The sequence below is a fragment of the Phaenicophaeus curvirostris genome, chromosome 5 (assembly GCF_032191515.1).
Source record: "Phaenicophaeus curvirostris isolate KB17595 chromosome 5, BPBGC_Pcur_1.0, whole genome shotgun sequence".
Lineage (NCBI taxonomy): Eukaryota > Metazoa > Chordata > Aves > Cuculiformes > Cuculidae > Phaenicophaeus > Phaenicophaeus curvirostris.
The window spans coordinates 56,592,595-56,609,072 of NC_091396.1; the positions used below are offsets into that span (position 1 = coordinate 56,592,595).

Below are 16,478 nucleotides of genomic sequence, written 5' to 3' on the forward strand. Positions count from 1 at the left end.
TCTGATTGCTTATAGCTTCTTGCATAATGACAGGTATCACCTATGTATTATTATTATAAAATAATGTAGTAATGTTTCAAACTCTCAGCCACAGTATGTTGGTTAGGCATGAACGATCAGTATCATCATGTCTGCTTCTCCGTGGTTTGGAGGATTGCAGTGCATTCTTTAGGTACTCCTGCTTCCAGCTTGTATTGTTGCCTTCATTCACAAGATGAAATGAACATGTTTTCTGTCCTTTCCATTTTACACTGTTATGGCCATATTCAAGATTGGATACAACATCCCAGCAGTATTTTGAAATTTATCCTGTTCTGACAAGTGTCATTTGCTCTGAAATAGTTGTCTGAGGCCTCTAGCCACTTCATTTCAGTTTTGATGCAAACCACCTTAGTATCTTTCGGGAGCTTTCATCCTAATTCATTGCAAGACTTTTCTGTTTTGCCTGTTCTTTCAAGTGTGTTAACCTGTCATTCAGCTTTGCACTATGTGTGTGGGAACTAATGATTCTTTTTGTTCCCGTCATCATACTCCTGATAGCCTTTTCGGGCTTTGCAGCATATTTTGTCAATATAGTGAGCACCCTAAATCAAGAGCTTGAATCTTGTTTCTTACTGCACATTGAAAACTCAATTTCAGCACTGTCTGGTAATTCAATTTCAGAAGTTATTCTTTAGGATGTACTCCTGGGTTTTAACAGGCTATTCAGTTGCACATTTTAAATTTAGCTATGTGAAGCAAATAATGTATATATGGAAATGAGGGAATTTTTAGTGGAAATTCGGAGGAAAGCATTAAGCATCACAGAGATAGAGAGGATGGCTAATAACAAAAATATTGTCCAATTACACATACATATGCAGTGGTTGAAATGGGCTGCTTTTTGCCAGTGTGCCACATTGATGTTTTCTGCTGATGGGAAATGACATAGAATAGTTGGTGGGTTTTTTCCCAAGTTAATACTTCTGAAATCTCACTTTGATTTTGATGGGCAACTAATTTTTAACTGGAGCATGAGTTCATGAGCGTAAGTGACTAATATTTATTCGTGTATTGAATTTGGTATAAAAACTGGATTTTTAAGTCCCAGAGAAAATGTATGAAGATAGGTTTGAGGCAGCCCTTCAGCTACTAAACATAAGAGATATACAGTAGGCTATTAATCGGAAAGGCATATAACAAAGAAAAGGAGGAATGTTGAAAGACATTTATTGCTATCCCTGTTTTGTTGAGCAAATAGGCAAAATGATTTCACAGGTAGCATTGTGTATTGAGTGAGACAAAGAATAAGAGAACAATAAGGGAGTTAAAATCTTGAGGATAAAGCTAAGCAATATACTTTGGAGAAATGGATGGAACATCTAGTTAACTGCTCAGTGAAATGTGAAGTATACAGGCATCTCAAAATTACAGAGACAAGTAATCAAGGCTCAAAAAAAAGAGTAAAAGAGGCAGTTGAATAGCATGTAGAGATTTATTATAGCAGTATTTATTTCTGTTTGTGTTAAACCTTGTTTTGTCTCTCTGGCAAAGAGATTATTCTGGAGATCTTATATTGCTGTATAACAGATTGATTAAATTTATGAAACATTTGGAGAATGTTTATAGAGACTTTATGAAATGACCAGAAAACTTAGAAGTGAGCTGCTGTGTTGAAAAAACAAAACAAAACTCTGCAATGTCAACCAAGAAGCGAGTGTCGTGTTAAACAGACCCCATGGGATCTTTGTACCTTGGAGCTCAACCTAGAAAAACATTGTAAAAATGCCTTGTAAAAGAATGGTGCAATAACCCTGAGATCTTAAAGTAGTTATGTATTTTAGAAGGATTTCCTTTCTCTGAACTGTGGAAGAATTTCTTACGATATTCAACACAAGCCAGTTGAGTTACACGGTCACTCTCCACTTTGACTGATCTACGTCAGCGGTTTAGGCAGGAGACAATTTATGTTCCAACCGCTGATTCTACCTGAATTTTTAATATTCCTTGAAATACTAAAGAGAGTTGAGAATTGTATCCTTTAGCTTAGCAATAAAGACTTCATTATGGTCACAAAAGAAAATATGACTACAGCTATTTTTTTTCTTTTTAGTTTGAGTTTCTAAGCTTACATAGTTGTAATACCAGAACACGACTACAACTGTAACTGTCTTTTACTGATAACACTTTTAAAGGAGATAAAGTTCCTTGTGTCATGAGCGACTTGTCAAACTGAATTAAAAAAACATATTTACACGTGTCACCAAGCTTTGCATAGTGTAAAGCAGGGATGGCGGTAGTTCCGCTGAAAGGACATAGAGCACTCAAGAACTTGCATCTGAATGTATTAATTTAAAGTTTCTAAATGCATCTATATAATTATTTTTTATTTCTGCATATTTTACCTTTTATTTACATTCTGCTTTGATTGATGAAGCTCAATATTTTGTAAGGATTCAGGATTACATGTAGAATTACAAGGAACTCTAAAGGTAAGGAGATCACTAACATTTCCTGGACTCTGTTAGAAATAGAGGAATAATTTATTCAGCTGTTGGATGTACTCTAGTTGTAATCTCTTGTCTGTTGATGTTTGTATGTTCTGTCTCTTAAACAACTGAGCCCGCTAGAACTTTGGCAAGAGCTGTCTGCTGGAGCTGTCAGAACAGCAAGTCCTGATGAAGCACCATACAGTAATCTGGAGAGGGAATAAGGAGAAGGTGACAGGTCTGTGACTCTGATCTATAAGCAATATTTGAAGCTCGCAGACCTCCATTATCCACTGCTCATGTTAAATAAGGAGGGAAAGGAACAAAGTGGAGACCTAGTAGTATGACATAAAACACCCACAGAACAGACTTAAGGAAGGATTGGTTACAGAACTAGGAATAAATGAAATGGTAAAAAAAAAATATATATACATAAACAGGAGTTAAGCGAAAGTTGATTGTGTGATACTTACTGAGAATTGCCAGTCTGTGATTTCAGATTTTGATAGAGTAATTAGAGAAGTTGAAGAAAGCAGGGACCAACCTAAGTATTGTAATTGAGAGAACTAGCAAAAGGAGAGATCTCAAGAAAGGAAACTATCTGAGAGGAACTTAGTGAAGTTCTTCAGGAACAGCTCCAAATGGAGACCTCATTTAACATTTTAGTTTTGAAAAAGATTTGTTACAGAAACTCTCATGCTAGCACAATCAGTTAAAAAAAATGGAACCCAATATCATGCAGGAAAAAAGCAATGATTTCTTAGAAACGGGAAAAGTACAAATGAAGACAAAGGTCCAGGCTTTTGGGATTCATAAAATTTGTCAGGACATTAGGAAGGTTTCAGAAAAGATGAATAGAATGGCTATCTGTTGGAATGATAGGCAAATTTAGGAGAACTTAGATTTGAAGATTTACACAAAATTTCCAGTTTTGAAATTGAGGTCTTGTAAATTGTAGCACAAATTAACTAGAAAAATGGTGGAAGCAGTTATTTTGAACTTTTAAAATTAGTCTAGAAATGAACAGTAGAATTTTTCCAATTAACAGAGGACAAGGCAGAGTTTTTTTGTTTATTAGTCTAAATTGAACACTGTTTAGCTATGAAATTGCAACTATGGTCTGTAGCTTTATGCTTAAAAATTAAAAAAGAGATGCTCTTTATGTTGTTATTTCTCCATACCTGAGTTCATAAAGAAATAAGCCTAAGTTATTAAAATGTAGTTAAAAAAAAAAATTAGACTGCAAGTGCAGTGTATCTGTTTCCTTGGAAACATTCTACTGCAATTTCTTTCAGATGAGATGCAGTCATATTAAATAGCTTATATTTAGGAGATCTAATGAATTTGTCTCTGGATAGCATATAAATACGAAAAAGGCTGCAGAAACTGGTGGAGCTACTTGCACTTTTTGTTTCTATAGAAACAGCCAATACATTGTCATGTACTGGTGGTGTTAGGAAGAACAATGTAATTAAAATAAGATGATTTATTCAGTGCTTTAGAAAACTGAAGTTATTCTTCTCATAGTCAGATAAATCCTCACTGAATCTAAGGATGAAAAGTTCAAAGAAATATTGTGAGGGTACATTTGTACTCCTGAAATGGTGTTTGTTTTTAAATGTTAACATTCAGTGATCCTTTCTGAGTGTGAAGGCACAGTTTATGGGGTTGTAACACTTACATGAACAGTCCTGCTGTGTTTGTTTGGAAACCTCATGTGGTAGTATCGCAGATGAGAATCGTGGGCCTGTCTGTGTGTACATTCTCTCCAGGAGCTCCTGGAGAGACTGAAATGGGCCAGGAACAAAACGTGCCTCTATCTGGAGCGTGAGTATTTGAGTGAGAAGCTGTTGGAGAATAGAGGTTCTGGTTTCAGCCTATTGCTAGACAAATTTTACACCCCCTAGCAGCGACTAGTATGCATTTAAAAAAACAAGAGTATGGAAGCACAACAAACTTCTTTATCGCAGTTCCAAGCAATGGTTATCCAGGTCTTCCTAACTTACACTTTGATGACTTTCTGCACCACAGATAGGGTCTTTGTCTTTCATGGCTCTTTGAGTTTTTGTGGTGTGAAACTGATTCTTCTTGACTTTTTCTTTTTTACATCTGCAGCATCCAGTAGTAAGGCATTCATCAACTTTTAATATGCCTTTTGTGAAGAAGCATTTCTCTCTTTGTGTTTTGAAGCTGCCTTCTATTGTGGAGTCTAAATTCTTATACCAGAAGAAACCATTCACATTCTTCATGCTGCTTGGAATTTATTTCCAGTTATTACAAATTCCCCTTGATAGTCTCATTTCTGGACTGAAAAGCCCTTGATTATTGCTCCTAATAGAAAAGCCATTCTCTATCTCAATGTTTCTTATTTGCTTCATATTGTAGGTACTTCACTTCTTATCCTGTTGAGATAGGGAGATAATTTTAAACAAAAAAAAAAGATGGGAAAATATTGGTTTTACTTTGTAATAAATGATTGATGTTTTCCATCACAAGGCTCTTGTGCCTTCTTGAGCAGTCTGAAAGTGACTTTACAAATAGTGTACATTGTTCATGACTAAAGTCTTATAGGTCAACATCAGATTAAACTCGGCCACTTATTCATTTTAATCAGTCTCTCTTTCCTTTTAATTATTCTCAGGTCCCCTCTATAATCTTGAGCTGTGTCTGAAAATAGAGCAGTTAGAAACACGAAAAAATCTAAGTAGAAAAGCAAAGGTTTTTTAGTAATATAACAAGAAATTCACAATTCTTATGTGCTTGATGTTCCTGTCTATGATATTGTCATGTGTTTTGATTAAAACTGCCATTATAGCTTTCAGATGGAGATCAGAGACAGAAATTGGATTTGTCATGTGGTTGTGATTTTGTTGTGTACATGTAGTAAAAGGCAAATAGTAATCTGCCTCAACACCTTATGCTGTAGAATAGATCAACACAAATGGCTTGCACTGCAGTAGATAAAAATCATAGAATCATAGAGTGCTTTGGGTTGGAAGATTAAAGATCATCCAGTTCCAATGCCCCTGCTCTTGGCAGGGGCACCTACAGGTTGTTCAAAGCCTCATTCAAACTGGCCTTGAACACCTCCAGGGATGGGACATCCATGACTTCTCTGGGCCTCTGTTCCAGTGCCTCACCACCCTCACGGTAAAAAATTTCTTCCTAATATCTAATCTAAATCTTTCCTCATTCAGTTTAAAACCACTAACCTTTGTCCTATTACTACAGCCCTGATAAAAAGCCCCTCCCCATCTTTCCTGTTTGCCCCCTTTAAGTACTGGAGGTGTGCTAGAGCATCTCCCTGGAGCCTTCAAAGGCTAAACAAGCCTAACTCTCTCAGCCTGTCTTCCTATGGGAGATGCCCCAGCACTCTGATCATCTTTGTGGTACAAAATAAGCTTTCTTTTAATTTAAAATGCACTTTTTATTACTAGCATAGGTGTATTACTCTTTCACGGAGGAAACTTAAATCAGTCCCCCGACATTACTGACATTATTCACTGACATTAATTACCCAGCACGCCGTTAGGAAGAAGCAGTTTCATGCCAAGCACTCAATCTAAAAAGATAGGACAAGATTTGGAAGAAAAAAATGCCATTTTACAGGTTGGAAATGACAGCACTGACTGATGAAGGGTTTTTTTTTCATGACTATCCAGAAAGGTTGTAGTCTTATTGGAATTGTTTTGAGACCTTATCTCCTAATGCTCAGGGCAATGACTATAAAAACATATTTCTTCTCATCACTTGCATAAAGCTTGAGGGCATTTTTGGAGAGTGCGGTGCACGTAGGATACAGGTAACCAGCACAAAGCTGGGACAAGCAGCAGCTTCTGAATTGCTCCTGCAGAGGCTTTGAGCATTCTTGACAAACAAAATTCTGGGCATTGCATGTGCGTTCTGCTGGGAACCATTACAGACCACCCATCCAAAATATACATCTTGAATTCAGCATCACAGCATGCTTTTCAAATCACGAGAACCACAAGAATCTGTTTGAAACTGATTTAATTTGCTTAAATTACCTTTCTTGTCAAATGCCTGCAGCCATAAACTCTTGCCTTAGTGAAGAAGCTTTATTATGATGTTGAATTTTGTTGACGCCAGAAACTATTATACCTTCCTTTGAAATGATTTCTTTCATGACCAGAAAATGCCTGGATTGAAGAAGTGGACTGTGGTTTTCTAATGCCTATGGGTGATAAATCTGCAAATGGAAAAAAGAGCAAAACTGTTATTAACAAACTAAAGCCAGCAGGGTAGGGAGACTGGTGCTTTCCCCAAGCAAGTTCCTCAGGCATGTCATGAATTCATTATGTGAGGTAGAACAATGGAGGTTTAATTATGAGTACTTTTCTGAGCAGGGGTGTTGCAATTAGTTATTTTTGAAAGCTATCTTTATGGGGGGAATTTAAATACTGTGTATATCAGATTCTTAACTGCTCTTCGAAGTGTTAATTAATTGTTCTTTGAGTCAGTTCTTACTATGTGGTTTGAAGATTAAACAGCATAATTTTTTTCTGAGTTATGTATGAAACATGTAGGAAAAGATGGTCTTTTGTACTAATTTTTATAACAACAGTTTCCTGTTGCAGAGCTAAGACACACAGGTGATTTGGTTAGATATCCGATAAAAAACAGTGCTGGAGACAATTATGTATGGATATGTCCCTAGATACATTTCCAAGTTTTTTTGGAAGCCGAGTATGTCTGAGTTTGTTTCATCTTTAAAATAAGAGAATATTAAAGAATGACTGCCTTGAATCAGCATTTGGGAATTTTATATGTTTTATTGCTCTATATAGTTCTTCACTTCCTGGCAGCAATTGGCCTTTCTTTCTCCCTTGCTGTCCCTGTTTCTAGCTGCCTCCTTCAGTCTGCCGCCTCCTCTCAACGGAACTTTATTTCAGTTCTTCTGCAGTTCCTAGAGCTGTCAGGTGTCTGTATGGTTTTCAATTTCTTATTCTAGGTAGCTATTATATTCTGTGGGTTTTTTTTTTTTTAGTTTGGGGTATTTTTTGTATTTTTGATTTTACAAAATAGCTTAATTTTCTACTTTACTAATGAACTATGGGTTTCCTTTTATAACTTTGTGAGGAAATAGCTATGCATGGTGATATCTCCATAGTCAAAGTGGGGGCTATAAATATGCAAATATCATTTATGGCTTTACAGAGTTTAATTGCGTTGTATATTATGCAGATTCCTAGACTGAAAGATCTGACGAGAGCAAGTAACACATTTGTGTATTCACTGTCCTAAAAATGCAGGCAGATTCCAGAAAAGTGTGCCAGTTTTTCTGAGTCTGCAGGTTTACATCTTGTTGTTGTTATTATAGGATGTGTAGGGTGCTTGCATGACTGAAGTTCTTCACTAAAAGCAAGCATCACGTTTCTAAACTACATTTCACAGAGCCTGAGAGGAGCAACTGGAGCAGCTGCTGCTGCCATTCTTCTGCACGCTGAGAGCACAGGAAGCAGAGCTGGAAGGGACCTCTGGAGTTCATCTAGTCTATCTCTACCCTAAAGCAGGATCATCTAGTTCTGAACATTTCCAGATAGTCATAGCTTTTTGAGCTTGAGGCAAGAAATGAGGACATTCTCAAGTCACGTGTGATATTGGAAATGATTTTTCTTTTATTGGCTAAAGTATAAAACAGAGGCATAAGCCATGACATTTCACTGAGACACCTGAAAATTATTATTTGTTAAATGTATGTACTTACAGTATGTGTAAAAGGTTTGAGCCCTGAAGTCAGTAGTCACGTGCAATGTTAGGGATTTAAGGTGGGTACTGAAATGCCTCACAAAGTTGGGAACTGTTTCAGAATAATACTTCAAGCACTCTGCTCTGTTGGTTTTTCTAGTGAGGTTAGAAGAAAGACTAACCTCTGAACACCTTGTTGAAATTGCAGGCTGCTATGCTTTAGCTATCTTGGAGAGAGAGATTTAGATATTAATAACTAGGAGTCTTCCAGTGTCCTAGTTTTGAGGATCAACATATTCAGAGAGATGGATTACTTTGATCTGGCCACTTGCCTTGAAGTTTCTCTTCACTGGAGGCAAATCAGAGAAAAAGAAAGCAAAGGTATTGATCTGCAAAATTTGAAGTAGACGACATAGATGTAGCATTTCATGAAGAAAGGTAGAAAGAAAGGAAATTCAAGTTATTCATATATTCCTTAGAATAGTTCAAAATATCTTACTTTTTAAGATCCGACTCTCAGTCTATTAAAATATTCAGAATCCTGTAGCTGAGGACTCATTTCTACATGCATCCAACTCACTTCAGTATAAGCCCTGAAAGAGAATATAGATTTGGGAACTCGGGTAGGTTTGATTAGGGAAGAAAATCTGGGAGCTTTCGTATATCCTTTTACATCATGACTTCTTTAGAGATTGTTTATATGCATCAACTATGTGATGGGATCTAATGGATGAGGCTCATTATTTACATGCTTTGAAGTACTGATGACTCTTTCTGGCTGCTCTGTTTTCAGCAGAGTGGCAGAAAAAGCCTCTGCTTCAGCAGAAGCAGCAGGCTGCCTCTTGGCAGGACAGTCTGTAGGCAGATGAGGTGGGAAGTATGGGATTGAATTCCCGTAGACAAAGGTGAGATCCTGGGTGAGTCCTTAAAGCACTGAACTGTTTCACAGCAGTGTTCCTGTCGTTTCAATCCCCCATTCTCTGGCAGCAGTTTAAAAGAACAAACTCTGCTTGGGCTTTTTTTTTTTTTTTTTTTGGAAGAGGGTGTCAGAATGAGTCATTAATGGAATTGAAGTTTCTTATGTGGGGTGAGCGGGGCACTCTTCTGCTCAGGATGTCTATGTCAGCCTTGTAGGCAGTTTCTGACTGAGCATGCAAGCTTTGCTCCCATCCTCTATGGTCCTGACACTGGGGTCTAACCACTTGCAAGTGACTTGCAGTGATACACAGCAGCATGGGACCAGGAGAGTTGTGAATCATCAAGTTTACTCATCCCCAGTCATAAGTAGTGATTTATAATTAATTCTGGAATGATCAACAAGAATATACATTTCCTGCCATGTCCTTTTCATACCTGAAAGCCCTAAATCCCTACTAACCTAATTACTTTCCTTTCCTCTCCCTGGGTCTATAATTAGTTGAAGAATTAGCAAACAAAAGGCCAAATCCTTGCATTTCTCAAGTAACCTGGAAGGAGGAAGGAAAGATCTTCAGGTTGATCCTCAAAGTGCTCTGAGTTAAAAAAATAGAAGGGAGTTTATGTAGACACAGCTCCATGACATCATGTTGTCTAAAGCTCTTTTTGGATCTAACTCCAGTTCCTTGTGAATACATAACAGTGTCTTTTAGATATATATATACACACACATATGATACATAGTAAAAGCTGATGCTTTCTTTTATCTCATTTAATTTTCCTGTGTGTGCGTTCTTTATGTACATTAACAAGCTATTTAATACACTTATACTACAACATTTACATTTTCACATTTTAAAATAATATATAATTTGTTTGAGATAGTTATTAATACAAAGAAAGAAAATATAGGTTATCATGTTCTCCTAATCTCTCAAAAAGTAACAAATTTTTTATCCACTAGGTGTTAAGAGTTTACAAAGCTGCAGTACAACAGACATTGGATATACTCTTTCTCCCGGAAGGAAGAGAATTTCTTACAAGCACAGATGCAGTAAGCCGGGACTCAGCTGATCGTACGATTATTGCATGGGACTTCCAAAGTGCTGCAAAAATCTCCAATCAGATTTTTCATGTAAGATTACCAATTAGTATTGTTTGGGTCATGACTTAGTACTTCATGCTTGTCAATGTTGTAAAAAAAAAAAGCTTTCGATTTTCTGTAAGATTATTGTGCGATGTGTAAAATCCTCTTAATGTAAGTTGACAGCTTTCTTTGGGTTGTATTTTAAAAACACTTACTTACTCTTAGAAATGACCTTGAAGACTGATAGGTCTGCTTTTGTTAAAAATATTTACATTTCAGTGCTCATTCACTGACGTCTAAGGTACCTAAGTGGTAAGGCCACTGCAGTGTAATTCTGGCTTGCCAGGGGTGCACGGCAGTACTTGCTATAGCACCAAGTTTCTTTTTCCACACTTTCCCTTTGACAGCAGAATGATATATTTTTATTCAGCTGCAATGAGGGTTATTGACAAATTGAGTTTAATATTCACATAGTAGTAGCAATTTAATATGTGCATATAGATAATCTAGTACAGCATAATCACAGATGCAAAATTTACTTTTATCAGTGCAGGTGCAGTGTTTCTCTCAGTAATCTGTCCAGGCAAGATATTTAATGGACTGAATTGTCTAGAAAGTCTGATATCTTCAGAGGAGATTACCGGGGTAGTTAACAGACAATTCCAGCTCCCTGGGTCTTTTTTGAAAACCCAAGTCTTGTATCCTATGTAAAATGGGATTGGATTGTATACAGATGCTTTTTTGGCTGAAATGAACATATCTCTACTGATGCGGACATGTTGTTGGTGATCTAATAGGATTGTTTAATGTCTAATTTTCACAGTTATGCCTTTGTCCAATAATGCATCTATCAATATCTTGGATAGGCAATAAGGAAAAAAGAAAGGTATAAATATATAATGTACAGACCAGTCAGATTCAATATCAAGGAGTAAAAAACAAACAACTTTTTTCTCCTTCTCCCCCACCAAACAAACAAACCACAGAGCTAGCCTCCTGGGGATTACAGCATCTCTGAAGTGGAGAGTTTTCCCCCTCTTCCATGCTGTGAATAAATGAAACTTGGTGGTGACTTTGGAAACCCTGCTTTGCTTTTCTGAATTTCACCTTTGAACTCTTCAGGATAGGAAAGAATCCCTGAATTCTCCAAACAGATTAGGTCCCAACAGAACACTTGATCTTTTGCTTGTCCGCATTAACAAATGAATAATTTAAGTGCTCTAAAATAACCCATTACTACAGTAAATCCAGCATAACAGCACAGGGCTCCTGCAGATTGTGTTGAGCATTCTGATCCCTTGCTGTTAGACTCAGTTTCTCCCCCAGACGCAAGCAGTGCTCTACCACAAAGCACACTCCTAACTAGACAAGCTGCCTGAAGCTGTTTTGTTTTCTGTGCCAAATACCTTATGATACCCAGAACTTCTTTCTCAGTTCATCACTTCCAAACCACATTGCAAAAACAGTCTGGATCCTCTTCCCAGTCTACCACATAACCCATGGTGTCCAGTAGTCACTGTCAGCCTGGTGTCCTTCACATGCAGACACATCCTACACACAAAGCTCTCTTAGTTTGTGTTCCTGACATCAAAATTCAGCGCTATGTCATTGTGTCAGGCTGAAACTAGAAGAGTTTTGGACCCGGTGGAAACCTTGTGAGAGCAGTTCTTTTCTGATGCTGTCACCATGCTGAGTTGTGAAAGTAATCTTAATTCAGTTTTAATAGGAACACTAGTGTAAAGCCAAGTGTGGTTAATTTTTGCAGATACTTATGAATGTACAGCCATCAGCAGTCTAGTTCTGACTTAGCAGGCTAAGAATAATCTGGGCTTGGCTTTTTTAGTTTTTAAAATAATATAAAAATGGTGCGGGGGCGTGTGTGTGGGGTGTCGTCTGTGGAAATGGAGTGATTTCTGTTCCTGTCAGTGTGGCCAGAACTGAGAGGTTGGAGGATGGGGAACTGTACAAAGTAGCATGGAAGGCACAGTGTGGCTATGAAGGAAGGGATACGGGAGAAGACGATTCACTTTCATATTCAAACTTCAGTTTTCCTTGGGCAGGAAGCAGATGATTAAGTAACACCGGGTTGGAGTTACCTTTCTGCAGTTGTTCTGGATTGTGATTATGGTTTGGAGGGAGATGGGATTTTGGTCAGTATCTAGGAAATCGTAGTAGAGATTTGATTTGATATTTCTGTTGGTTTAATGTCTTTTTCAGATCTTTCAGGTGTGTCAAAAGATAAACTGATTCATTTGAACAAATCTATTGTTTCATACAACAAGACTTTCTTTAAAATTATTTTCAGGAGCGTTACACCTGCCCTAGTCTGACTCTGCACCCAAGAGAATCTAAGTTTGTTGCTCAGACAAACGGGAACTACATGGCTTTGTTTTCTGCCCAGCGACCTTACCGAATCAACAAGAAGAAAAGATACGAAGGACATAAGGTATCCGTCTTCAGTGAGAGCTTAGTATCCAAGTCTAGAAAGAAGATAGATGGCAAAGTACCTGTGCTCATTAATAAGTCTGCTAATAGAGTTTGATTATAAATCAGTGATAGATATTAATTGGCTTCATTTGCTTTCCCATGTGCCAGTCTATTTTGAATCATATGCATTCTGTAGAAAATAGTTATTAGAAGACTTTATTAATACTTAATGGCTTGATTAAATAAGTTTGTGTTATAGCTGTGTCTTAATAAACACCTGGAGAAGTCCTTAGTGTATATTTATTTAAAGATACAATTTGGGTTTTTTTTTACTATATTAATTCTGAGTATATCTCAATGAACTTTCTAATCAACATCAGGATTTACACTGTCATTGATCTTCACAGGTGGAAGGATTTGCAGTGGGCTGTGAATTTTCTCCAGATGGAACACTTTTAGTGACAGGAAGTTCAGATGGCAAAGTGTTTTTCTACAACTATCACACTGCTAGGATTATTCGCACTTTATCTGCACATGAAGAAGCTTGTCTGAGTGGAATATTTCACCCAGTTTTACCATCGCTCCTTGCAACATGTAATTGGGCTGGAGAAATCAAGATCTGGCAATAATGAGCAGAGTTACTTTTCAGGGTGTCTCCTGTTAGTCTGTCAAATGTGGAGGAAATAAACCATGCTATGCAATGTGAAATTTTGTTATGATGTGTTGTAAGCAGGAGAAACTGTTGTCTTTTCTTCGATGACCTCTAAGTGTATGCTTTCATAATGGAGTTAAGGTGGTCTTGTACTTAGCTGCTGGGCAAAGAAGTGGTCTTGACTGTGGTGATAATCTTCTGTCACTTTTGTGTCAATCTTCTAGTGCTCATCTAGCCCCACCCTTGTGTGAGTAGCTAAACAGGAAGAAGATTATTGCTCTATTTATGTAGCTTTTCAATGCAGCTTTCTTAAACCAGGTTGTCATTAGTTCAACTCCCTGACCTGGTCACTGGGGGGTTAGACAAGCAATAGTGTAGTTCAAAGCAAAATAGCTTCTACACAAAAGAAGGGTGAAGATAACAGTGCAGGTGGGACTGCTTGTTTTGGAAAGGGGTGGCTGTTAGCAGCTCAGCTTATTGTAAAATGCCTTCTGAGAGTTCCAGGGAAAGGTGTGCCAGATAAATTGAAACTAATTTTGAAGTCAGTATGTTTGTGTTCTTGAAATCTGGATGTTTAAACCTGAGTATTAAACTTACGTTTGTGACTGTACATAATCAAAGCAAAACTATGTGTAAATATTTTTAATTAAAAAAATAAACTTTTTTTAATACGTGGTGTCTGTATTTCACTGTTTTACTCCTGTTATTCTTGACAAGTTAGTACTCAAGATTATGATGGAATTGATACTTGGGTGGGTAACAATTAATGTTACCCTAATGTATGGCAAGCACGTGTAGTTCTTCATACTTGATGTCACTTAGACATAGAAAATTGTCATTATGCTATTCGGTACTGGGGATTCGTTTTTGCATTCAGACAGGAACTGAGCTATTCTGCAGCAAATAGAAAATTCATTAGGCCATAACCATGTATTTACATAGGTACAGATTGTTTGTAAATGCGTTTTAAATTTGCATTCCCTGCACTTTGAATGAATCATAGAATCATTTAAGTTGGAAAAGAATTTTGAGATCATTAAGTCCAACCCTTAACCTAGCACTGCCACTCCATCACTAAACCATGGCCCTAAGCACCACATCTATGCATCTTTTAAATACCTCCAGGGATGGTGACTCAACCACTTCCCTGGACAGCCTTGTCCAATGCTTGACAACCCTTGAAGTGAAGAAATTTTTCTTAATACCCAGGAAAAACCTCCCCTGGTGCAACTTCAGGCCATTTCCTTTTGTTTATTTCATATTGTCCATCATGGCAGTAGCCAGATTAAGTTCTATTTGAGCTTTGTCCGTTCCAATTTTCTCCCTGCTTAGCTTCACAACATCTTTGTAGTCATCCTAAGCTGCCTGCCCCTTATTCCAGAGGTCAGAAAGTGTGGTTTTTTTTCTTTTTTTTTTTTTTTCTTGAGTTCCAGCCAAAGCTCTCTGTTCAGCCAGGCTCACCTTCTTCCTTGCCGGCTCATCTTTTGGCACATGGGGATGGCCTGCCTCTGCACCTTTAAGAGTTCCTTCTTGAAGAATGTTCACCCTTCCTGGACTTCCTTGCCCTTCAGGACTGCCTCCTAAGGAACAATGATGATCAGTCTCCTAAACAGGCTGAAGTCTGCTCTTGGGAAGTCCAAGATGGCAGTTCTGCTGCACCACCGCACTCCCCACCCCAAGAATCAAAACCTATCATTTCGTGATCGTGAAGTGGGTTGAAGTCTCCCATGAGAACAAGGGCTAGTGATTGTGAAATTTCTCCCAGCTGCCTATACAGAATTTTGTCTGCCTCTTCATCCTGGTTGGGTGGGTTGTAGCAGACTCCCACCGTGATATTTGCCTCTTTGACTTGTATTGCTTGGTTCTAGAAATTACTATCCATTTTACAAGTGTGTGTTTGTGTATACATATAGGTATCATTGAAAAAAATATATCTTTGCATCACATAAACTGTATGTATTCCCAACTTTATCTGTGCATAAAGATGTACTACCTTGCAGTCAGTGCTATAAGTTTAACTTATATGTGTTCTGATGAGTCTCTACAGTTATTTTAACACACTCAGAAAACTTGTGTTAATTATCTCTGTTATAGAATCCAGAAGTCATGTATAATAGCAACTTTTCCTCTACCACCTTTTTGTTCTTCTGATTTTTTTCTTATTGGCACAAATGCAAGGGATTTTAAATCATTTTTCACATACTCATTTACAAGAGCTTTTTGAGAGCAAAACTTTCCGAACACTCTTGCAAATGGCAGCTTTTAATTAAGTAATGAGCAAAATGTACTCCTTTGGTTCATAGTTTGCTTATACTTGTTGTGAAGCCTGTACCAATACTGTGAATCCACAGTTACATTGTTTGAAGTCTGGATCAAAATATTGTGGCTATGAGGCTTTAATCATCCTGTCAACAGTTATGACAGGTTTTAAAAAGCAGGGTATTAAATTTTAGTGAACCATGCAATGTAGTGCAAGTGACTTTAGGTTTTTTTTTTTTCCCGCAAAACTCTTAATATCCTACTTCCTTGTTCAGCAATTTGTTTTTTCATAGGAGCCTGAATTTTGCTCTTGACTGTCCCTCTAGCCTACAAGCCAGTTGGACCCTTTAAATGACAACTGGTTCAGTGATTTGATGAGTTACTCCTAATTAAACTGGTGGATCTTGGTAAATGATGGAAGGAGTTCAGCTGAAAGGGAAGTAGTAGCTGGTTATCTTTGGGCTGGCTGAATCACAGCTGTATAACATTTTCTAAGAGGGTGGCTCTGTGTCCTTCCCTCTGGGTGTTTCAGTTAAAAAATGTGCTATTGCCACTTTAAAACTTCTGGAAACCAGTTGTGTCTGTATAAAGGATGGGCAGCACTGCAGTTATGTGATGCATCCTATTATCTCCACAAGAGGCTATCTGTACTTGTTTTATTAAATACAATGTTGAGACAGTTCTCTGAAATAAAAATGTGAGCTCATGTTAGAAATGAGGCCCCAGCCCATGTGGAGGCTGCTCTGTATCTGAATGAGCTCTCAGTGCATTCAGCTGCAGCTGAGAGCACCTCTGCATAGAGTGAAAGATCTGAGAGAGCAATCTTTGTGAGTAATCACACATGTTGTGTAGAAAAGTAATTGCACTATGCAGTATTACCCATGCTGTTGCTTAAGGTTATCTTATGTCCTGAGGTGTGTTTCTGGTGTCTGGCATTTATCACTCCTGAAATTATCTTGCA

At 37.6% G+C, this 16,478-nt stretch overlaps 1 protein-coding gene across 1 annotated transcript in view; it reads left to right on the plus strand.

The window, feature by feature from the left end:
- The window catches only part of WDR25 (WD repeat domain 25), a 64,890-nt gene extending 50,998 nt beyond the window's left edge, over window positions 1–13,892 (plus strand). Inside the window, exons 4-6 of the mRNA XM_069858813.1 lie at window positions 10,057–10,227; window positions 12,485–12,625; window positions 13,014–13,892. Of these exons, the coding sequence (XP_069714914.1) occupies window positions 10,057–10,227; window positions 12,485–12,625; window positions 13,014–13,235 (534 nt within the window). The 3' untranslated portion in view covers window positions 13,236–13,892. The remainder of the gene's footprint in view (window positions 1–10,056; window positions 10,228–12,484; window positions 12,626–13,013) is intronic.
- Window positions 13,893–16,478: the final 2,586 nt, after the last annotated feature.